Source organism: Carcharhinus amblyrhynchos, chromosome 2, assembly GCF_965287045.1.
Source record: "Carcharhinus amblyrhynchos chromosome 2, sCarAmb.v2.hapA, whole genome shotgun sequence".
NCBI lineage: Eukaryota > Metazoa > Chordata > Chondrichthyes > Carcharhiniformes > Carcharhinidae > Carcharhinus > Carcharhinus amblyrhynchos.
This window is the reverse complement of record NC_137325.1, coordinates 50,241,637-50,266,583: the sequence shown is the minus strand read 5'-3', so window position 1 is coordinate 50,266,583 and position 24,947 is coordinate 50,241,637. Positions and strand designations below refer to the sequence as shown.

At 41.4% G+C, this 24,947-nt stretch overlaps 1 protein-coding gene across 1 annotated transcript; it reads left to right on the top strand.

Annotated features, from left to right (window-relative positions):
* The first annotated feature begins 2,406 nt into the window (after window positions 1–2,406).
* cfap90 (cilia and flagella associated protein 90) lies at window positions 2,407–23,071 on the top strand. Its single transcript, XM_080205361.1, has 3 exons — window positions 2,407–2,689; window positions 10,339–10,455; window positions 22,799–23,071. Exons 1-3 carry the CDS (start codon window positions 2,570–2,572, stop codon window positions 22,952–22,954), a joined length of 393 nt encoding a protein of 130 aa, XP_080061487.1. The 5' UTR covers window positions 2,407–2,569; the 3' UTR covers window positions 22,955–23,071.
* Window positions 23,072–24,947: the final 1,876 nt, after the last annotated feature.

The window sequence follows — 24,947 nt, the reverse complement described above, 5'->3', positions numbered from 1 at the left end:
CCTGCTATTTCTTCTTTAATGATGGATTCTAGTATTTTCCAACTATGGACGTTAAGCTAACCAGCCTGTAGTTACCCGCCTTTTGTCTGCTACCTTTCTTAAACAGCAGCGTAACAGTAGCTGTTTTCCAATCCACCAGCACCTCCCCAGAGTCCAGCGAATTTTGATAAATAATTACTAACGCATCTGCTATTACTTCTGCCATTTCTTTCAAAACCCTGGGATGCATTCCATCCAGTCCCAGGGACTTGTCTACCTTCAGTCTCGTTAGTCTACCAAGCACTAACTCTCTAGTAAAAGTAATTGTATTAAGGACCTCATCTCCTACCAACTCTCTATCTTTAATATTCGGTAAGCTATTTGTATCCTCCTCCATGAAGACTGACACAAAAAACTTACTTAATGTCTCAGCCATTTCCTCATTTCCTACCATTAAATCCCCCCTCTTATCCTCCAAGGGTCCAAAGTTCACTCTAGCCAGTCTCTTCTTCTTTATATGTTTGTAAAAACTTTTACTATCATTTTTTATATTTAGAGCTAGTTTAGTTTCATACTCTATCTTTCCTTTCTTTATCGCTTTCTTAGTCATTCTTTGTTGTTTTTTAAATCTTTCCCAATCTTCTAATTCCCCACTGTTTTTTGCTGCTCTGTACGCATCGGTTTTTAATTTAATACTCTCCTTTATTTCCTTCGATATCCATGGCTGGTTATCCCTTTTCTTACAGTCCTTCTTTATCACTGGAATATATTTCTGCTGAGTACTGAAACAGATCTCCTTAAAAATCCTCCACTGCTCCTCAGCTGTCCTACCAACAAGTCTGCGCCCCCAATCTACATTAGCCTAGAATCATAGAAACCCTACAGTGCAGAAAGAGACCATTTGGCCCATCGAGTCTGCACTGACCACAATCCCACCCAGGCCCTACCCCCATATTCCTACATATTTACCCGCTAATCCCTCTAACCTATGCATCTCAGGACACTAAGGGGCAATTTTAGCATGGCCAATCAACCAAACCCATACGACTCTGGACTGTGGGAGGAAACTGGAGCACCCAGAGGAAACTCACGCAGACGCGAGGAGAATGTGCAAACTCCACACAGACAGTGACATAAGCCAGGAATCGAATCCAGGTCCCTGGAGCTCTGAAGCAGCAGTGCTAACTACTGTGCAACCATGCACACTTTCAATACAGTGGCAATGATTAATTTGCCTTTCCCAATTAACACATCTGTGATAAGTCTGAGTTTGCCTGTTGGTGAGCCTTCTGTGTTGTTTTACAATCACAGGGCTAACAAGGCTAGTGAATCATGCAAAAGAACAGCAGCTTCAAGTTTGTCTTTGCATAGTGTTCATCATTTGTAAGCAAAAAAAGAAACCCTGGAATGTGGGGATTAGGAAAATGTATTTCCAAATTAAAGCTGATCACAATTTGTGCAGAAAAACTGGAATAAATTTCTATGTGTATGTACGTTTAAATATATTTCAGTGTCATTTGTTGGAAAATAATTTATTATCTGGACTGAATTTAATACTATTTTGGTTTTAAAATTCCATGTCTCATGAACTTTGGATGGGATGTCTGAGCATGGATTGGCACAGTTGGGCGGTTGGTCCAGCAGGGTGGAGAACCTGATGTAAAATGCCAAGGCTCCATGCAGTTTCTGGTGACTGTCCAGGTAGACAGACCTGCTTTCATAAAAATGAGTAAATTACTGTGGTTGCTGGAATCTGAAAAAAAAGATGATGCAATAGAAACTCAGTTCTGGCAGCATCTATAAGGAGGGAAGGCGGAGTTTTGAGTCTTTTTGGCTCTTTGTCAGGTGTTAAAGTGCAGCTGTGAAAGATAGCCTGTTGTGGGAGGGGAAGGGGATATTTATATTAAAAAAAAGGTTTACGATGGAGGAGAAAGGTCACAGTTTTAAGCTGTCAAACTCAACATTGAATCCTGGGGGGCTACCACATGCTGCTCCCCGCCAGCTTGCGCCAGGATTTATTAGAGCGGGTTTGAGATTCTTTGGCGTAATCTTCGAGTAGATTTGCTATATTACTGTCACATCATTGGGATGATGTGCAGATGCCGGCGTTGGACTGGGGTAAAAACAGAAAGAAGTCTCACAACACCAGCTTAAAGTCCAACATGTTTATTTGTAGCAAACGCCACAATCGAAAGCGTGTTGGACTTTAAACTGTTGTTGAGAGACTTCTTTACATTATTGCGATACAGTGACGTCGGGCACCCCTTTGTGACGCTATAATGGGGCATTGTGAGGTCACGGCAGTCTCTGGCGTCACTGGGACAGCTGAGGGGCAAGTGGCCGCAGCCGCTGAGAGAGAGCAGCAAGCGGACAGTGTGAGTGCTGCCCATTATCACCATGCTCAGGACCAAGCTGCTCTTGTCTGTCACAGGCTGAACAGGAGCCAGAACTCGCTGGCCCTCAGCCCCGGCAGGGTGTGTGTGTTTGTAACTTAGCAACCAGTGGACGCTGCCAGCAGTCCCGGACCGCAGAGCTGGCGCCTGCCCCTCTTCCCCCTTTGTGAGCAGAGAGATCAATAAACTAAAGGGACATGACGGAATTAACCAAACGCTTGAGCAAAAACATGCCGCTCTCTGCCTTATCTAGCTTCAGTTTCATCCCAGAGAGGAGAGATCCCAATGAGCTGACTTACTTCGGGAACCAGAAGAAGGTGAGTGCTCGCTTCCAAACAGAAAGTTCTCCTTAAATTCTGCCCGGCATCCTTCTTATTTGTAAATCCAAGTTTCTACTTATCACAACGTGCCCCTGCAGACATACCAATTCCATAAATCAATAACTCCTGAAAAAGATTGTTATAAAAGTTATGATCTTTTTGTGGAACATTAATAGAGTTCGAGGTTTATCAACTTCATTAGTGGTTTATTAAATCTTTTACATGTCAGAATATTTTGCATTCGCATTTTTAAAAACCCTATTTATGATATGAGACTGATTGTGAGTATCCTAATTTGCCCCCTCCCCCCGTTGCAATCTTCTCTTTTTACAAGTATGTATATGTAAATACAAAGGGGAATAAATCAGTCACTCAGTCTTGCAGAGGGATTAATGCCCACTGTACAAACCAGAACTGGGTGGGCAGAGTAGATTCCCAGAGGGAATACACAAAGTTGTTTAACTTAACTGTTGGTGAGTTTGGTTATTTAAAGCTGTAGTGTCAGAGGAAGGATGGAGTGCGGGAGGAACCCTCAGACTGAATGTTGTTCTGCGCTGCTTTTGTGGTAAATTACTGAAATTAAAACTAACATCCCGCATTCTGAGAGAAAGGAAGGTGACCCAACTTTCAGAGCGAAAGAGTCAGCACTTTTGTGCTGACACATCTCTGAGTGAACACTGGAAACTTCATGTAGTCACATTAAAAAGCACAAAGAGTCATGGGACAAAATTGATATTGCTTTGTGAGGCAGCTTCACTCGGATTCCAGACTTAACAAAGCCATGCGCTTCAGCAGAACAACCAGTTCCGATTCCTCAGCAGAATGCTCCCCGTAGTTTAACTACATGCTTGGCTGTGGTCACTTGTTACAATCAGGACTGGTATGCACGTGCAAAATGTCCCGAGTTTTCACTCTTGCAAGATTTGAATAAGATTGAGAAAATGTCTCCAGGATCAATTCATGAGAGTTGGCATGGCTGCCTTCCATTGATTGCTAATAATAGATCGCAGAACACTACACAACAGAAGGAGGCCTGTTCCAGCTCTGATAGAGCTATCCAATTAGCCTGACTTTCCATCAAATATTTCTCCCAATTCCCTTTGAAAGTTATTAAGTCTGCTTCTACTAGCCTTCCAGGCAGTATATGCTAGATCATAACAATTCGCTGCATAATTTATTTTCCCCTTAAGCTACCTCTGGTTCTTTTGCCAATTAACTTTAATCTCTGTCATCTAGTTATTGACCCTTTTGCCACTGGAAGCAGTTTTTCCTCATTTAGATTATCAGACTTAAGGGTCAAAATAATTATTTCTCAAGGGCTGCTCTTGAGATTTTCCCAAAGTCCATTTTTTGGGATTTGGGAGCCTTTCATTTTCACACTAGAAGTTCAGGATACCATTCTTTCTTTGTCCCATTTTTTTCTCATTTGCATTCTAAATACAATTTCAAATTGCCAATAATAAATTAAGACCAGATTCACCTCAAATTTCAACTGGATGATGCAACAATATAGAAATTTCTGGGTTATGGAGAACCGGCATGGGTGTAAATCTATAGAAAAGTTGAACATTAGGGGCAGGATTTTCAGGCCATTCCTGCTGACGAGATCTGCCAGTCCCACTGATAGCAACTCTCTCACCATGGGTTCCCTGGCAGTGGACAGCAGGAACAATGGAAAATCCTCAGTTGTACACTGCCTTCACCACAAAGCATGTCATGGGAGCTTGGCCGGGGAGATGGGGGGGATCCAGTCCCTTAAGCATCTAGATTCAGTGTTGTAATCTAATCAAAAATGTCAATTGTAAACCATTTGAGCTTCACTAACATCTCTGATGAATATTTCCTCATTCAGAATTGTTAGTGAGGCATCATTCTTACACTTCAAGTGTGATTTATGATACCTTTTAGAAATACCAATTCAAAGTGCCAAGCCACTGAGTTTTATAAATTGTCAAGATCCTGGTACTGATCATCAACTTTCTGGGGTCCTTTTAAATACTGTGATATGTCTGTGATCATGCCTACCCAGTCTGGTTGTAAGACATAGGAGCAAGATGCTAATATTGTGGCTCAGTTAATTTGAATCTTAAACATCGAGATGCTGGCCCACCCCTAGAAAACATCGCTGGCAGTGGAAGTTCATCTGGGAGCTGCCCCAGTGCAGCTTGCTGCTATTTTCCTGCCCAATATCCCCCACCCCACCCTCAGTTTCTCAGTTAAATTTCTCATTTCTCGGTAAAAATCCCCCACAAAGTTGACACCTAGCAATTTTGGCCAAGGTAATGAGTCCACTCTCTCTGAGCTTAAGTATTGTTCATGGTTAAGGAAAATGTAAGTAAATAATTATAAAAGAATAGGTTATCCATAACCAGAAATTTATCACAACACTAACAAAGATAAAAGCACCTAAAATTTGACTTAAACAGTTATCCTAATGCAATTTTCTGCAATTGTAATTAAGTCCTGAATTTTAAATTTCTGAGTATTGGCTTTTTATTATATTCAAAATGCACAATAGCATGGGAATGGTAATTCCACTAAAAGCATTATTGTTTGAATAGCTCACTCAAGTATTGAAATAAATGGGTTTCGATTTGTTTCTTTTATTTGCGATGCAGCCATTTCTGTAAGTGGAGCTGTGAATTATGTAAGGTCTGCAAACTTCAAGATTTTTTTTCCTTATATAAGACGAGGATGACAGCTCAAAATTTCCTGCATAAAAGGAATGAAACATTTCAGTAGACCTTTGCACTTATGCAAGGCAGCTGAACGTTTATTATCTGAGCCTTGTGTTAGGATGGCTGATGATAAATGCTGGGTTATCCCAAATGTCAGAAGGGAAACTTGAAACAACTGACCTCAATTATATTTTGTAATTTGAGGAATGACTTGAAATCTAGAAAATGATGTCCCAGATATTTTGTGATGATTTTAATTAATAAACAACAATATTCATAAAATCCCTACAGTGCAGAAAGAGTGCATTTGACCTACCTAGCCTGTATCGACAACAATCCCACCCAGGCCCTATCCCTGTAACCCCATGTATTTACCCTGATAATCCTCCTGACACTAAGCGGCAATTTAGCGTGGCCAATCCTCCTAACCTGCATATCATTGGACTGTGGGAAGAAACGGGATCAACCAGAGGAAATCCACATAGACACGGGGCGAATGTGCAACAGTCACCCAAGACTGGAATTGAACTGGGTCCCTGGAATTGAACCCAGGTCCCTGGCGCTGTGCCACAGTACTGCCCCGGTCAACAGAAGTACACTTAACCAAAACAATAGCGATGCGCAGTACTACTAATTTACCCAGTTCCAAAGACCTTTACTTTACTACTTTCAGAGCTAATTCTCCTCAAACTTCTTAAAGGTTTTTAAAAACTATAAACAAAATCCAGTAACAGTCACTGCACCAGGCTTTGGGGTTGTTTCTGAGGTAGAACAAGCCAGCTGGGTTTTCAAAGCAGACTTACAGCATATCAAAAGCAGTAGTTCTATTAACATAACTAAACTATCCCTTCTTTTCAGTAGCTTCCATTTTCTAATAGTTCTTTAAAATATGTAATCAGAAAATATTTCAACCTATTGTATTTCCCTGGTATTGGATGTTGTCACTGTTTCTCCTGACGTTTGTAAAGATACATCTTTCACATGTACAAAAATAGGCTGGAATATTACAGCTGTTCACGTCAGCGGGATTTTCCCATCCCACTGCAGTGAACGGAAATTTGACTGGGCGCCAAATTCTTCGACTTCATTGCAGCGGGAGGGTGGCATGAACAGTTGGTAAGATCATGCCTGTAGTTGTTGCAGTTTATTGTTTATCCAGTGCTCCTGCCACTGGTAAATCGCAGCAACTGGAGAGTTGCTTCTCTCCTGCAAAAATATTAGACGATACTTTTTCATATGTTCCTGAACTAAATGAAAGATAATTGGAACTTTGGGTATTGAGTTATAACTTACTGCTCAAATTTCTATTATTCCCTTTGGGTCTCAGGAGGACTGTACTCCATTTTGGAAGGCTGGAATTCTTGCTGTTGCTAATGTCCTTTTGTAGGCACCAGTGTCTAGTCTTAACACAAAATGACACATTCCCTGGGATTTGGTTCTGGGTCTTTGATTGTTGAGCAAGTACAGATGGGGATCTGGTCCTGCTGCGTTTAATGCCTGCAGAGCAAAGTCTTAGAAATTTGCAGACTTCTAGACTACATGGATTTACACAATATAATTGTTCGTAATTTTGTATACTTAATTATAAATATTCTCTGTAACCTTCTTTATCATGAACAAATATATGCTACAGTATTTAAACTATTGTTAAAAATATGCATTTGTGTCAATACAAAAGATTTATTTATATTGTTTGAACAATCTGATACTTCACAGAAGTACCAGGACTATTAAGTTTAAGTATTCCATAGTTCTGTCTGATATTTCTCTTTTTAAAATTCATAGGGTATGAGCACTCTTAATAACAAGTGCTATATTTACAATGCATATAATTGTTATACAAATTATGTTAACACTTGAAAATTGGGGCTGTAATCATTGTTACTCAGTATGACACATCTGATCTAACAGCTCCAAGCCAGAGGGGATTTACAATGAATCACACCATGTCTAGCTACAGGCCCCCAACCAATGCCCTTCCCTCCACCTTCACCCTTGCCATGCCAGTTAGAGACTCTGGACACCAATCAAAGCCTGATACCTCTGTGTTTGTTGATAGAAAATGTAACAGAGCCTATCAGCAGGCGATGCAGAGCAGCATTAGACTCTGATTGGTCGTGTTTCCTTTGAGTGGGAAGACAGAATGGTCCGAATGTTGAAGTGCACAAGGAGTAAAAAGTGATGAACCAAGGAGGGAGAGAAGCAGAAGACTCGTGTTTTACTTTTGCGAGAAAAGGGTGCAGCCAGGGCTGAGGGCAGGCTAGCCCAGCCACAGCAAGGTGAAGCATGAGGCACCAGGCAAAAGCCACGAACAAAAGTGAGCCATCTGGTCAGCAGCCATTAAGCAGCGAGGGGAGCAGGCAAGGAACAAATTGACCAGGGCTGAGAAGGTCAGGCCAACCAACAACAGTGAGGCAACGGCAAAGCGCAAGGTACCTGGGGGGGGGGGGGGGGGGGGAGTGGGTGGAGGGGCGGTGTTGCGGCGGCAAAAGCCACGAGATGGCAAACCAGCTGCTTGGAGTCAGTATTCAACAAGTAATGAGTGGGTCAGGCGATGAGTGACTAACTCCCAGGGTAGAGGAGGACGTGTCAGCTAGCAACAATGAGAGGAGGCACGAGGCGCTGAGCGAAAGCCATGAGATGAGACGGTTGAGGTCAGCAGCTGTGGAGGAGCGACAGGAGCAGGCGAGAGGTACTTCGATATAGCCAGGGCTGAGCACAGGCAAGTCAGCAAACAATGAATTGCAAGGTGTCAGATCAAACCTTACCAGCAAGAGGAAATGGCAAATGAGAAGGCTGTTGCGAAGACCCCAGGTGAGCGAGGTTAGTGAGAATTTGCAAATGGCAGAGTTTGAGGGATGGGGAAGAGTGTTAGGATATGGGGAGACTTGGGGAAGAATATAGGGTGGGGGAAGGGGTAGAATCCAGGACTGCAGACTTGCAGGGAGGGAGAGTGTGTGAGGGCTGGGTTACACATTTTGTTGCATCTTCACAAGATTTTACCTACGATAATGTCATTGGTGATTTTTTGAAGTAAAATATTAAAAAAAGCTACCTAAGTTGCTATGCCAACAGGAAATGAAGCAAGAAAATCTTAAAAATCTGTCTGTATTCCATATTCTCTTGTTTAAATTCTGTTTTTTAAAATGGACCATTGCTGGTCTGTTATAATGGCTGCCGCTGGCCACACACTGATAGAGCTAAGCACCATCACTCTCAAGACCAGCCTTCAGAAATTCTCTTCAGGACAAAGAATGGAATTATTCAGACAGAGCCACTGATATTGGACATGGATTTGTGTGAATTTATGGCAATAACTTCTTTGATTTTGTGACTGGAAATACAAAAGCTGACTTTTGAAACTGAATAAGACTGAAATATATTGAATGGCAGCATATGCATCTTGTTAACTGGAGTAGTTGCTCCTGCAATGGACTGACTCATTCTGGTCTACAGTGACATTATTGGCTGATTTTCCATTCATTGCTCATCAGCAAGCTCCATGTTTACTCACCTCAAGTCACGCACAGATCACAATATTGACTATCTTTGCTGTCACTCTGACAAGCGGTAAGCTTGGATTTCAATTCAGCAATTATTCATACAGGTGTGTTTTTACAAGTTGGAAAGCCCTACTAAAGCAGTGATCAATTTGTGTATTTTTGTGTCTTGCACAATTGCGCTCTATGGGTGGGGTTGAGAGAAGTGTGACATCATGGGGGCCCAGAAAGGAAGGGTGAGCATGGAGCTCCACAAATCTGCCTCTGCTCTGCACTGATGTTTATGCTCCACTTCCTCCTCTAACTGCACCAATATCTCACTTGTGGTCATCTCACTTCACCTTAAATACATATCTGCTTCAATGAATTTTGTGGTAATGTGTTCAACGTTCTAACCACTCCCTGGGCAAATAAATTTCTCCTAAATTTCCTGATAGATTTATTAGTGACTTGCAGAACTAAGGACCATAAACACAAGTGTCAACATCTCTATGTCTACCATTTCATGTCTTTCATAATCTTAAAGAGATCTATGAAGTCTAAGGTCTCCTTATTGCTTGTTCTTGCAACCACACTTTGAATTTCTTTGCCAGTTGCAGGGCCATTCTGAAAGTTTATTACGATGGACCCTATTTTACCATTTTAATTCTAATTTTTGAATTCAAATTTTGAAATTGTATCGGGGTTTTATTTTCTCCATGTTTGAAATTTCTTTCTAGTTATCTCTGCTTTTCATCTTTTTTTGACCTTTGCTAATGTCACATCCATCATGTTAATCTTTGTGGTAAATATTTCTGTCATTTTACTATGATTATCTTTTATTTTATCATGTGCACCTTGCAGCAGCCATTTCTCTTGACTGTTTATATATATATATTCCTTCAATATATTGTGGTAGGGACATGTTGCCCCAAGAACAGTCCAGGTGTTTAACTTCACTATTTCATGGGAAGGCTTGCCTTTTGCCTTGCTCAGCATCCATTTTCTTTACAGTCTTTGAAGTGACTTGGAATGACTTTCTATGTGAAAAGTGCAATAAAATGTAACTTCTTATTGATTGAAATTGTCTGAACCATACAGACAGATGTCAGCAGACTGGATGATAACAAGAAGACTAAAGTCTGGATTTTCATTGGAACTGCTTCCATCCTTCCAACAAATTTTCCCTAAAGTATGACACAAACTCCACCCATCTCCATATTTAGAACTTGAGCTCCATTTCTAATGAAGTCTCAGTGATAGAATAGATGCAGCTCCAAGGAAGGTCAAGGTCACAGAATCATAAAGGTTATAGCGGTAAACTAGAAGACTTTTTTTAATGAAGAAATACGTTTAGTTTACATTTGTCCATGAGAAGTGCTGTAGAAAATCAATCGATAACTATATATTTTTGGTGAACTGGATAATCTGAAGTAGTGCTATAATGCAAGTTGAATAGATTTTTAATTTTGCTATTAATTTCTTTTAGGGAGTATCCATGCTGCTTTATGATCAAGTTTTCAAAGTACAACAAGGTTATAATAATAAGATTCATCGTGACGATCGAGAGCACAGCTACAGCCAAGGACTTAATGTGAATGCAGAGGTATGTTACTAACCTTTTCAGATAAAAGTGACAGTGCCATTCATTGAATTGTTATATTCCGATGAATCGATACCATCCAGCTTGTAGGCTTGGGGGGGATTGAAAGATGCATTATCCCTTTAAAAGATGGGGGTGAATATATAATTTTGTTTGGGTTATAGCAACTCAGTTCTTCATATCCTACTAGCAGGAGCAATTTGTTTTTGTGTTAAAATCTGTGGGAATTTTCATTACTTGTTAGAGTTCATCCATAATTAAACTTGTATTGAATGGTTTATTATGATTTTAAAGATTGGCAAATCTTTATTTTGGCTCATTAAGAACAAAATGTACCAAATAGTTCCTTGTCAACCCAACCAAATAAGGCAGCTGGTGCAGCAATGGGCTGGAGGCTCTGATGTTGCTTCATACTTTGTTTTGAGTGGACATGGATCGACCTGCACCCAAAATGGGAAGGTGGAATGAATTTCACACTCCAAACCTTTACAAGGGAGACTCCAAACGTTCCTTTTACCTTTTCTTTCAGACTGAGCGAAAATGAGTACTCCAAGAATGAGTAAAGGGAAATAAATGATTTAACATTAAACACTGCTTACATCAATGATTTGATGGAATTTAAATATAACTCTATAAAGGCTCCTAGGTGTTCCTCTTATCACAGCAACTAAAATGAAAAGAATGGGGCTGATAGATATGTACAATTTTTCCTTCAGCTTTTGTGATCGACACCATTAAAGGTAAGAAGTCTCATGAATGGACTGATTCCCTTGTAATTTAAGCACACATTAAAAGGCAAATTTAAAAATTTGCAGGTTATACTATAGATATTATGGGATATATTTTTTCATCCAATTAAATGCATTGTTCTGACCTAATGGGACAAGCATATTGTCTGTTTCTAGTTCCATTACTCCACAGGTCACATAGTATGTCAAAATGATTCCTCTTGCTAGCTACAGACAAATAGGTGCAAAAATATGACCACTCAATGCCCAGGTCTCTTTAATAAACAACAAAATGATTAAATAATTATAAAACTAGATTTGTCAAGTAGACAGGCAATGCTTATTAATGTACTGTATGAAATATAGAAGTATTAGAATTAATCTTCCACACACGCACCACACACATACAATCATACATACGAATACACACAAATATACACACATGTACACACACAAATGCACACACACAAATATACATACAAATACACACACACATACATACACACAAACATGCATACAAATACACACAAATATACACACACATACACACACACACACATACACACAAATACACAAACACACACACACAAATACATAAACACAAATATATATACACACACTCACTTACACACACATACAAATACACACATACACACAAATATACATACAAATACACACAAATATACGCACACACACAGTCACACACACAAATATACACACACACTCACACACACACAAATACATACACACACTCATACACACACACATACATACATACACACACACTCACACATACATACACACAGACAAATACATACACACACCCATACACACACACACACACACACTCACACATACATATACACACAAATACACATACAAACACACATACACACAAATATACATTCGAATACGCACAACTATACACTCACACAATATACACACACACTCACACACAAATATACACACATACACACACTCACACACACATACATACACACACACATACACACAAACATACATACAAATACACACAAGTATGCACACACACATACACAAGAATGCACACACGCATACACACACAAATATATACACACACACAAACATATACAAATACACACACTCTCTCTCACACATACACACAAATATACACATTAACACGCAAATATACACATACACACACAAATATACACACACACACAAACACACACACATACACAAAAATATACATACAAATACACACAAATGCACACACACATACACTCACACACAAATACACAAACACAAATATATACACACATTTTCTCTCACACACACACACAAACACACACACACACAAATACACACACACATTTACACAAATATACATACAAATACACACAAATACACTCACACACACAAATATACACACACACACACAAATATACACACACATACACACGCATATACACAGACACACATATGCACACACACACAAATATACACACACACAAATATACACATAGACACGCTCACAGACACACACACATATACACACACAAATATATACACACACACTTGCTCATAATCACACAAATACACACACACATACACACACACACATATAACACACAAACATACACGCACACACAAATACACACACATATACACACACACAAATATACATACAAATACACACATGCACATACACACACAAATACACACACTCACACACACACACACACACACACACAAGTATACACAGAAACACTTACACAGAAATATACACATACACACACACTCACACAAATATACACATATGCTCACACACATACATACACACACACACATAGACATAAATATATACACACACACTTGCTCACACATACACACATACACGCACACACACATATAACACACAAACATATACACATACACACACACACAAATATATACACATGTACACATACACATGCGCACACAAATATACATACAAATACACACACAAATATACATACAAATACACACACATGTACGCACACATGCACACATACACAAATATACATACAAATTCACACATACACACACATCCAAAAACACAACATACGTACACACACAAAACATCACACACATATACTCACTCACACACACACATATACACACACAAACACTGAAATACTCACAGAAGCGCACACACACAAAGTAATAATTCACTGGAAAAGGATAAATGCTGGTGTCCATTGAATCCCTACAGTGTGGAAGAAGGCTCATCAAATCTGCACCAATTCTCCTGAAGAGCATCTAACCCAGCCCAGACACACCCCAACCTTATCCCCCACATAATTACTATGGCTAATCCCCTTAACATACACATCCTTGGATATTGAAGGGCAATTTAGCATGACCAGTCCACCTAACTTACACATCTTTGGAGTGTGGAGGGAACTGGAGCACCCGGAGGAAACCCACACAGACACGAAGAGAATGTGCAAATTCCACATGGTCACCCAAGGACAGCATTGAACCCGGCTCCCTGACACTATGAGACAGCAGTGCCACTGTGTCGCCCATAGTGACAGGTGCTTGAAATCGTGTCTGGGTTTGGTCCATGAAGCAGTTAGTGACCCTGGCATTATTTTTCGTGAATGTCAGGTGATTTTCAACAGATAGAACAACTTAGGAGCAACTTCCATTGCTTTGTGATGGGCCATACTATTGGAAGGATGTTGATGCATTGGAAATGGTGCAGAAGAGATTTACCAGGATTTTGCCTGATTTGGAAGATATGGACTATAAAGAAAGATTGAACATACTTGGATTGTTTTCATTGGAGCATCAGAGGATGAGGGGGGGATCTGATAGAGGTTTACAAGATGACAGGCTTGGATAGAGTGGATAGTCAGAGTCTTTCTCCCAGGGGTGAAAGGACAGGTATCTAGGTGGATTGATAAACTGGCTTGGTAATAGGAGACGGAGAGTAGTAGTGGAAGGGTCTTTTTCTAGCTGGAGGTCTGTCACTAGTGGTGTGCTGCAGGGCTCAGTACTGGGACCTCTTCTATTCGTAATATACATAAGTGACTTGGAAGAGGGAGTAGGTGGTATGATCAGCAAGTTTGCAGATGACACGAAGATGGCTGGACTTGCGGACAGTGAGAAGCAGGGTCAGGCAATACAGCAGGATATAGATAAGCTGGTATATTGGGCAGATAAATGGCAGATGGAATTTAATCCTGATAAATGCGAGGTGATGCATTTTGGAAGAAATAATGTAGGGGGGAGTTATATGATAAAGGGTAGACCTATTAAGAGTGTAGAAATGCAGAGGGACCTGGGGGTGCAAGTGCACAAGTCTTTGAAGGTGGCAGTACAGGTGGAGAAGGTTGCGAAGAAAGCTTATGGTACGCTAGCCTTTATAGGAAGGTGTTTAGAGTACAAGAGCTGGCATCTAATGCTGCAGTTGTATAGAACGTTGGTTAGACCACATTTGGAGTACTGCATCCAGTTCTGGTCGCCTTACTACCGGAAGGACGTGGAGACCCTGGAGAGAGCACAGAGGTGGTTTACCAGGATGCTGCCTGGTATGGAAGGACTGGGTTATGAGGGAAGATTGGGCAGATGGGAGCTGTTTTCCTTAGAAAGACAGAGAATGAGGGGAGATCTAATAGAGGTGTATAAGATTATGAAGGATATAGATAAACAGTGGTAAGCTTTTTCCTGGATTGGAAACAAATATTACGAGGGGCCACGGGCTTAGGGTGAGGGGGGCGAGGTATAATTCGGATGTTAGAGGGAGGTTTTTCACACAGAGGGTTGTGGGGGTATGGAATGCACTGCCAAGTAAGGTGGTGGAGGCAGGCACGCTGGAGTTGTTTAAGGGATACTTAGATAGGCACATGAGCGGAATAGAGATGGAGGGATATAGGAGGCTGTTTTAAATAAGGATCAAGAGCCTTGGGACGTTCCTGGGAATCAATTGATTCCTGTGGACCTTCCAACATATTTTCTGGCTCACTTGTTTTACTTTTGAGCTTCTGGGGATTCCCTTGAATGTTTGTATAAGGATGTACATGTTATTGATGTTTTTCTCTTTTCGGTCCGCCTTGTTGTCCAATAAGGGGCATACATGCGGTGGGTCATGCGAGGGCTGCTCTTGGATGTTTCGAGAGTAGCCTAGTGCTTCACGTCGTTAGTGTACACTTAAACTGGACCAGCTGATGGGCAACACGACAGCTCAGTGACTATCACTGTTTGCTGTGCTGATATATGGATTTGGGTCAGTATCTGTGGGAGTTTGCGCATTCTCCCTGTGCTTGCGTGGGTTCTCCGGGTGCTCTGGTTTCCTCCCACACTCCAAAGATGTACTCTTAGGCTGACTGGTGTAACAAATTGTCCCTAAATTAGTCTCCCCTCAATCTGGTTTCCAATGTGGAGTACCATAAGCATAGACAAAGGTCATGGGTGGAAGAGGGAACTCACAATGTTAAAATGGCGGCGCAGGCTCATTGGGCCGAAGGGCCTGTTTCCCATGCTGTGTTGTTCTTTGTTCTTTGTTGTCATTTACTGGGACATAGGTTGAAAGTGAGAGGGGGAGAGTTTAAAAGAGATGTAAGGGGCAAGTTTGTCACACAAATTGAGTGAATGCCTGGAATGTGCTGCCAAAGGAGGTGTGGAAGCAGATTCTATAACAACATTCAAGAGGCATCTGGATGAATACATAAAGAGGCAGTGAATAGAGGGATATGGACCACATAGAGGCAAGAAAGTAAGGCATCAGTGTCAGTACAGACTGGGTAGGTTGAAGGGCCTGTTCCTGTACTCTGATGCTTTTTGTAGGAGCTTCAGAAGCTATAAACCATCTTGGGACTTCTTGTAAACAGTCCATCGGAGAGTTTTCCAGCCTCTTTCTGCTTGATAACCTTTCCATGTAAAAGGTTGTCTTTTCCAGGAACAGCAGCAATTAGAATTCTTGCATTAACTCCTTTGTGTCTATAAAAGGTGCATTCTTCCAGAATGTTGTTAATCCTGAAGGTTAACCATTTTCTATGACTAAAGCATTTATGACAGCTTTCTAATTTCTGACAAAGTGTCAAAAAATATTACAGTCTTTTGAAAATGCCAAATAAATCTGTATGTGTAACTCTGTTAACAAAACATGCATTGGTTTTCCTGCTAGCTTAGTGAGTGAACATAACACTTGATGCAGTTATAAATTTTACAAAATGCAAGGCTCTGGAGTTAATTTCTGGTCTCTGCTGAATTAGCTAAACTTGCCTGAGAAAGCAGTCAGATTGCTGCAATTGGCGTCATTAACTTTCTAAAGAGGGAAAGGAAAATTCAGCATGAGAGCCCGTACCTTATCGCTTTTCTAACGTTCAAGCTGATGGTTTGTAGCTGTCAGTCTTGGACAGGAGTTCGGATAACTGCAGTGTTCTCCACAGTTGAATAATTTGACAGTCACCAACCAGGCTTATTTGATATCTTGCCACGAACAATCTATTAAGGTCATTAGTCTACAGAAGACCCATACTGGAACTGAAAAAGCAATTCACTATTACAACAGTGGCTTTAACATTCAGTTCTATTATCTTCATGCTAAACACAGCAATGTCACCGGTGTCCAATCATTGCCGATGCAGTCACCTTGTCATCAGCCATGTTCTGTAACACCATTTGGGTCAGCAGTTTCTATTTGCAAATGTGTACAAAGCATCAAATGCCTGTTGGGAACCACAAGTCCTGCCAATACTGCCCCATCCAGTTACCAATGTCTGAGACTTTAAAACCCACCACATGGACTGCACTTACCCAGTACCAGACACATTGGGGAACTGTTCCTCGAGCGGAGAAATGACTTCAATCCATGAATAACATTCCATTCAGCCAGATGGGGTTGGAATTACTCACCTGATCTGTGCTGTATCATTTCCCTTGATAGTCACCCCTGACCAGCACTGTGCATAGTCCTGGATGACTTCCCACACATGATAGAGGATTGGCTAACTAATAGGAAACATGGCACTAATATGGCAACTTGTAATGAGAAGAATGCCACAGAGATCAATGCTGGGGCCATGATTATTTATAATATATATTAATGGCTTGGGTGAAGGAAGTGAATGTACTATTGCCAAGTTGGATGATGGAAAAAACAAGTTAAGTGGGAAAGATCTGAGCAGATGGAATATAATGTAGGAAAATATGAATTTTGGTGGGAAGAATAAAGAAGCTGCATATTATTTAAATGGAGAAATACTGCAGAAAGCTGCAGCACAGAGAGGTTTGGGGGTCCTTGTGCACAAATCACAAAAAGCTAGCATGCAAGTTAAGCAGGTAATATAGAAGTCAAATGAAATGTTGGCCTTCATTTAAGAGAAGTGGAATATAAAAATAGGGAAACATTGCTAAAAGTGTGCAAGGCACTTATTAAACCTCACCTGGAATACTGTAAACAATTTTAATGCCCTTATGTAAGGAAAGATATACTGGCATTGGAAGCAGTCCAGAGAAACTTCACTAAGTTGATCCCTGCTATGGGGAATTTTCTTATGAGGTGAGGTTGAGTTGGTAGGGCCTGTACTCATTGGAGTTTAGAAGAATGAAATGTGACCTTACTGAGATATTTCAAATTCTCAGTGGCTTGACGGGATAGATGGTGAGACAGTCTAGGACCAAAGGGCATAATCTCACAGGAAGGGGTAGTCCATTTAAGACAGAGATGAGGAGAAATTTATTCTCTGAGGTTAGTAAACCTGTAGGATTCTTGACCACAGAAGCCTATAGAAGCTGAGTCGCTAAGTATTTTCAAAGCTGAGATATACAGATTCTTAATCAGTAAGTGAATCAAGGGTAATGGGGATAAGGTGGGAAAGTAGAGTTGAGGATTATCATATCAGATCAATCATGATCTCATTGAATAATGGAGCAGGCTCGATGGGCTGAGTGGTCTACTTCTGATCTTGTGATCTTATGGTCTCTTTGAATGATGGATCAGATGCAGTGTGTCTGGTACTGGGTAAGTGCAGTCCATGTGATCGTTTTTAAAGTCTCAGACATAGGTAACTGGATGGGGCAGTATTGGCAGGACTTGTGGTTCCCAACAGGCATTTGATGCTTTGTACACATTTGCAAATAGAAACTGCTGACCCAAATGGTGTTACAGAACATGGCTGATGACAAGGTGACTGCATCGGCAATGATTGGACACCGGTGACATCGCCATGTTTAGCATGAAGATAATAGAACTGAATGTTAAAGCCACTGTTGTAATAGTGAATTGCTTGTTCAGTTCCAATATGGGTCTTCTGTAGGCTAATAATCTCAATAGATTGTTCTTGGCAAGATATCAAATAAGCCTGGTTGGTGACTGTCAAATTATTTAACTGTGGAGAACACTGCGTTATCCGAACTCCTGTCCAACACTGACAGCTACAAACCTTCAGCAAACTTTCTTCAGCAAATCCCATCATTCTTGCATCCTGGCTTGCCTGATGCTGGCCAAAATGAACAAGGTTGTGTGTTCTTGCGAAGATGACAACCGTTACCTTCTGGATGCACTTATGTGCAGAAGTTTGCAAAATCCTGCAGAGGTCACCTGTGGATCCCCAGAAGGAGCCACTGGCGTAAGCATATTGTCTGCTGTGGTAACTTTCAGTGACACTGATAGCGGATACCTCCAAGATAATGGTGCCAAATTCTGCAGCAGGTGGAAGATGTGATCAGCCAGTTCCCAGGACATGCCTGGGTGACACTGGTTCTTGCACATTTCCGTGTATGTTAGGCATCATCTCTAGACCGTGGTTCTAGCAAGGGGCTTCCCTTGTTAACATCCCTCTTCCAGAAGCTCCCATATCACAATTGAGCATAACTATCATTCTGTAATGACTACCCCATCTCCACCCCCCGACAAACTGCACTGAAGCCCGTACTCCAGATTTCCATTCCCACTGTACGGCCCTTCCAAGAACACCAGGCCCCAGGCTTCACTTGCTTCTGCACAGACCTTTCCAGGAAACCCGTGGCCCTGCAGCAGAGGGCATCCTCCAAAACCCTGCTTTTCACACTTGCCTGTTAACTTCCCCGTCTCCCCTGATTTAAACATATTACCATCTGATTTGCCTCCCCGTATTCCCCTACTCACACCCCCATCTCATCCAGCACACCGCTGTCTTCCCCAAGTCAACCCCCACAACCTCCATCTCAGCCCCTATCTTCCCCAAGTCAACCCCAGTTCCCCACTTGCTCAACCTGTGTCCCTGACTCAATGCTTGTACGCCAATTTCCCCAACCCCCCTGCCCCATCCCCCACCAAAGAAATAGAGCCGCTCTGTAAGTGCTGTGCTCACTTTGAGCTCCTCTTAGAGCTCTGTTCGCCAGGTGCAAGCCTTTAGAAACCAGGCATATATTGTGTCATTCTGACAGCAGGCCTGTGTGGATGGATTTTTTGAAGTGGAGGTATGATTCCAGCGTATGGCTCCGATAATGAGAAGCTAATATATTATAATGAGGTACCTGAAGCTGAATGGCAGGAAATGAGGCCCATTACTGATGGGGGAAGGGATGAACACCTCCTGTTTCTCTGTCGATGAGAAACATTACTTTGGCCTTAACTGCAATATTTTTTCTCTCATCGCCAAACCCGCCCAACTCAAATGGGAGCGGAATATTTTGGCCAGTACCTATTCATAATATACGTGATATGAATCATATAAGCACTTTTGTGGTGCCATTTACAGCACTGCTTTCATCCCATGCTGTGATACAGAGAGTGTAGCACTCCTGATGGAATAATGCTCATCTGTTGTGCCTGTTATAGTAGATCATTTCATTGAATCTCTCAAACCTGCAAATTGGGAGGAAACAACAGCAGGACCCAATTTCACTCATTCCACTCAGATGTGCTGGAGCCTGATCCACTGTCATGGAGCAGCCCAAAATTCACCTACATTCACTTGCCTGTCAGTCACCCCAAACTGAGTTACCATCTGCTCCATATTCAGGGTGAGCAACCAATGCTGTCTTAGCCAGTGATGCCTCCATCCCATGGACAAATTATTAAAAAGTAGCAAGGACATCATTGAAAAAGAAACCGAAAGACACTATTTATAAAAAAACTGAAAAAAAAAACGACAGAAACATCCACAACATGACAGTTCTGATCTCTTCAAAATCACTGAATTGGAGAAAAGATTAAGGGACATGACATGTGGCAAAATAGCAGAATATGGCGGCATTGCACCAGAATTTCTGAAACAACATAGTGCCTGTGCTTCTGCCTAGTTGACTTAGTTCTACATAAAAATCATCAGCTCAAACTCACTCTCAAATGTGTGGCATATGGCAAAAAGCTCTGGAGAAGTTCTCAGATTGTCAGTAGGCTATTGGCTGATTTCTTTCCATTCTGTGTACTTAAAGATCATTGAGGATCTTATTCTTCCGGACACATATCCAGAGGTAGAAACTATCTTTAATGTTGATCAAGCTGGCTTCTGTTAGGGGCACAGCATGATCAAGTTCTGGCGTTCACCACCTATGTCAAAAATGGCTTCCAAAAAACCTGAAGACAGGCCCACTGTGACCGTCACAGATTCCGATGATACAATGTAGCATACTAATCTCTTAAGTCTGACTAGAATGTTTCCAACCTGAATTGGGATTGTTGTTGAAGCACTCCTTTGCAACAGATGATTTGGATTTGATTCAAAGTCAACCTTAGCAAGAGGGAAGTATCTGGAGAACAAAAATGAACAGAACACCATAAAGCTCAGTGCTTGCTCTGATCCTGCTCAATGTATCTACAAGTGCCCTGTTAACATCCACATCCCACAAGTTTATCTCTGATGATAACATCTGTTGTCAATCATGATCCATCCTTCCGCACTCTGGATCAGATCATTTGTAAAGACGTTGCAAAGTTGATGGACTACTGCAGCGCATGGTGTCTCATGCTGAATCCCTCTAAAACCATATCCAGTGTATTCCATCTTCATAATGCCAGCAGCAAGAAAGAAATTGCGTATTTACATGGATGTCCAGAGACTGAAGCATGATCCCAACTCAGCATATCCAGGAGTGGCTCTATATAGGAGTCTGTCCTTCTGAGGACATTTGAAGAAAATAACAGCAAAGGTCAAAACCAGAATCAGCCTACTAATCAAACTTGCTGGATCTACGTGAGTTACTGCTGGCACAACACTTCAGACCTTAGCACTGCCCCATTCTACTCTGCAAAAGACACTGTATGGAGCTCATTTCACACACATCTTGTTGACACTCAACTAAATGCAAGCATGTGCCTCATAAATGGAATGCTTTGTTGAACACCCTTCCCTGATTTCCTGTCCTTGGAAAGATCACTCAGCTAATCATCAGCTAACTGACGAAAACCCTCAAGTTGGTTGGAACTACCTGTATTGTATTTCACTTACTACTCCATGATGATCTGTTCAACAACCCTACTACCTGCCTTCCACCTCGACTGTCCATATGGGCAAAATGTGCAAAATATGTGATAACCTTCTAGACTATTGTGTGAAGAATGTTTACTCAATTTAAAGGCCACGATTTGGCAACCATGCTAGCTGTAGGTGCAAATCCTGTCATGGCTGCTAAATCTCACAAAAGGCCAAAAATGGGATTTGCACGATGAGATTTTAGTTTGGGATCTTCTCCGCCCTTTCTGATGACATGATTAGGTCCATGTCCAGGAAGGGTGAGAGCCTGATTCGCATACATTATAGTTTCATTAGCGGACTTGACGCTGCTACTTCTGCTTAGAACGTATCTTCCCACCCAATCGGTGTGATGTCACATCAGCAAAAATCACCAATAGTTTTCAAAATTGAAAACCAGCCATGATGACCGCACTGGGGCATACAGGTAATTATAGCCCCTGGGTGGTGAGAGATATGCCCTGACAGTTTCCTGGCACTGCCTTGGCACTCAGGGGGGATCCTCCATGGACCACGGGCGGCTCGGGGTAATTTATTTGTGGAGCCGGTCTTGCCTTGCCTCCAGATTCTCTGTGCACTGAGTGCAGCTACAGAGTTACCTGCTCATTTTCAGTCTGAAACTGACAGCTGACAAATTTTGGGATGATTCCATCCATTGTCCTTGTGAAACCATACTCCAGGGTAGCAGTGAGCATCATTTTTATCTTCGCTAACTGGGAAGTAATCTGACAGAATGGATTGAATGAGACATGTCCTGCAAATAGGCAGGTGATCTCTTCTGCCAGATTGACATGCAGGGAAATTATTCCCAGTGTGTTTAGCGCAGAAAAGGAAGTAACTGACAAGAATAATTTAAATCATAATTTCATCAAGAATGATCGTGTAGCAAATTGTGTTCTTGTATCTTCTGTTCTTGGGCAAAGCCAAATTGTTCACTCCTATCAACAAAATAGCTCTTACTTTCCAAGGGTTAAGATAAATTAGTTTAGTGCAAGAAGTAAGAGAGATTTCCAAATTGGCTTTGTTTTCAAACTTCAGAGATCTCAGGAGTAAAATCTGAAAATTTATTACATGTAATGATGACAGTTAAGAAATTTATAACTTGTTTTACATAACCACTGGTTCAGATATATTAGCATTCAGTTTCATTTTTCAGAATTTTTAAGTAACGATTACTTACCTGTCTTTCAGGAAAAAGCTCGAATAGTTCCAGTCTTGTCATCATCACACTATGGTAAACGGCCACCTCTTGAACCACCACTTCGAACTTTTGTCAGAATTGCCCGAGTTCAAACAGAATTTTACAGAAGAAATGGCATTACCAATTATTTGGAGGAGGATCAGTAATAAGAAAAAAAGAGTGAAGTCAGACTGATATGGCCTCCTTCTGCCTGCAATTTTAATATATTCCTTTTTAAATCTACCTTTTTTTTTATGGAATTCTTGATTAAAAATTGAAACTCAGTTCAAGACTGTTTTTTACACATGGGGTAACCTCTTCACAGACAGGGAGGTCATCTGTGTATGTTATCTGTGGTGAGCTATTCATTCTAAATAATATGAGTCATGTTTTGTGGTAAAGGAATGTTGTCAGTCATTCATTACTTACATTTTCCATACAGTTTTTATGGGCTTTCGCATATGTATGTCCTTGTCAGCCAGCTACTGAAAAATCTTAGCGCTCTCTGCAGGGTATCAGGACTGAGAGTAGGACAAATGTCCCCTTAACTAATCACATTGGAACATAATTAAACTTCACAGAATTGGGATCAAAAATTTCCATCAAATTCACTGCCAATCAGGTCAGCATGCAAAATAAAGAGAAAAAAATAGTTCATTATTAAAGTGAAACAGGTTACAGCTTGCAGGTGCAGCAGGTGGTCAGGAAGGCGAATGGGATGCTGGCCTTCATAGCGAGGGGGATTGAATATAAAAGTAGGGAGGTCTTGCTGCAGCTGTATAGGGCATTGGTGAGGCCACAGCTGGAGTACTGTGTGCAGTTTTGGGCGCCGCACCTGCGCAAGGATATTTTGGCCTTGGAGGGAGTGCAGAGGAGGTTTACTAGGCTGATACCGGAGTTGAGGGGGTTGAGCTATGAGGAGAGGCTGAATAAACTAGGCTTGTACTCGTTAGAGTTTAGAAGAATGAGGGGAGATCTCATTGAGACGTATAAGATGATGAATGGGATGGATAGGATAGAGGTGGAGAGACTCTTCCCGCTCAAAAAAGACAGTAGGACTAGGGGGCACAGCCTCAAGATAAAGGGGAGGCGGTTTAGAACGGAGTTGAGGAGGAACTTCTTCACTCAAAGGGTGGTGAATCTCTGGAATTCTCTGCCCGTTGAAGTGGTGGAGGCTGCCTCGCTAAATATTTTTAAGAAGCGGGTTGATGGGTTCTTGATAAGAGAGGGGATTAAGGGTTATGGGGAGAGGGCGGGAAAGTGGAACTGAGCCACGACAGATCAGCCATGATCTTATTGAATGGCGGGGCAGGCTCGAAGGGCTAGATGGCCTACTCCTGCTCCTATTTCTTATGTTCTTACGTTATGAAACAATATTTTAACTTCTCAACTACAGATAAAATCTTAAAAAATGAGACTCCACATTTGTTGAAGATTCATTTTTAGTGCCAGACAGCCTATTTGTCTATGAAGTGAGTGTTTAAACAGGGATGGACAAGCGTTAACAGTTTCTCACTCACTGGAAGTCTTCTGTCGTATGTGTCTTGGTGGTTGAGTTTGTGTTAAACATCACCTGGTGTGGCTCAGGAGCTGAACATGCCATGGTTTCCGCCACAGTTTCCGCAGATAGAGTCTGGGAGGTTGAGAAAGTGCAAGATTTGTTGGTCTCTGTTTTCCCTGGACACTTCTCCTCAGTCAACTGACTTTTCTGTTTTTTGTCACTTCTGATGACCTTCCAACTAGCCAACCTTCAGATTCAAATATGGCAAACATATCATTCATATATCTAAAATATGCCAAGGGGAGGAGGCTAGGAGTCATTCCATTGAGACATGTTTCTCATGGAACCCAACAAAGAGCTTTGTGAGAGCTGGACCTAGAGGAGATTTCATGGCAACACCAAAATGTCAATGGCTTGTTCAATGCATTTATGTGTCAGTAGATGATTTTGTTTGTAGTGCCTGCCTGCATCACTTTGGAACATAGTGCCTGAGTATCAGGAGCCCCTCATTCCAGGAAGTAATTCTTATCTCCCAGCAGGCACCAACTGAGTTTGGATGTTGTTTTGAAGATGTGTAGCACCTGGAATTCTCAAAAAATATTAGCAGATGACTGGCAATCAAGTATAAAGATGCAAGATGCATTCCCAGTGCTCACAGA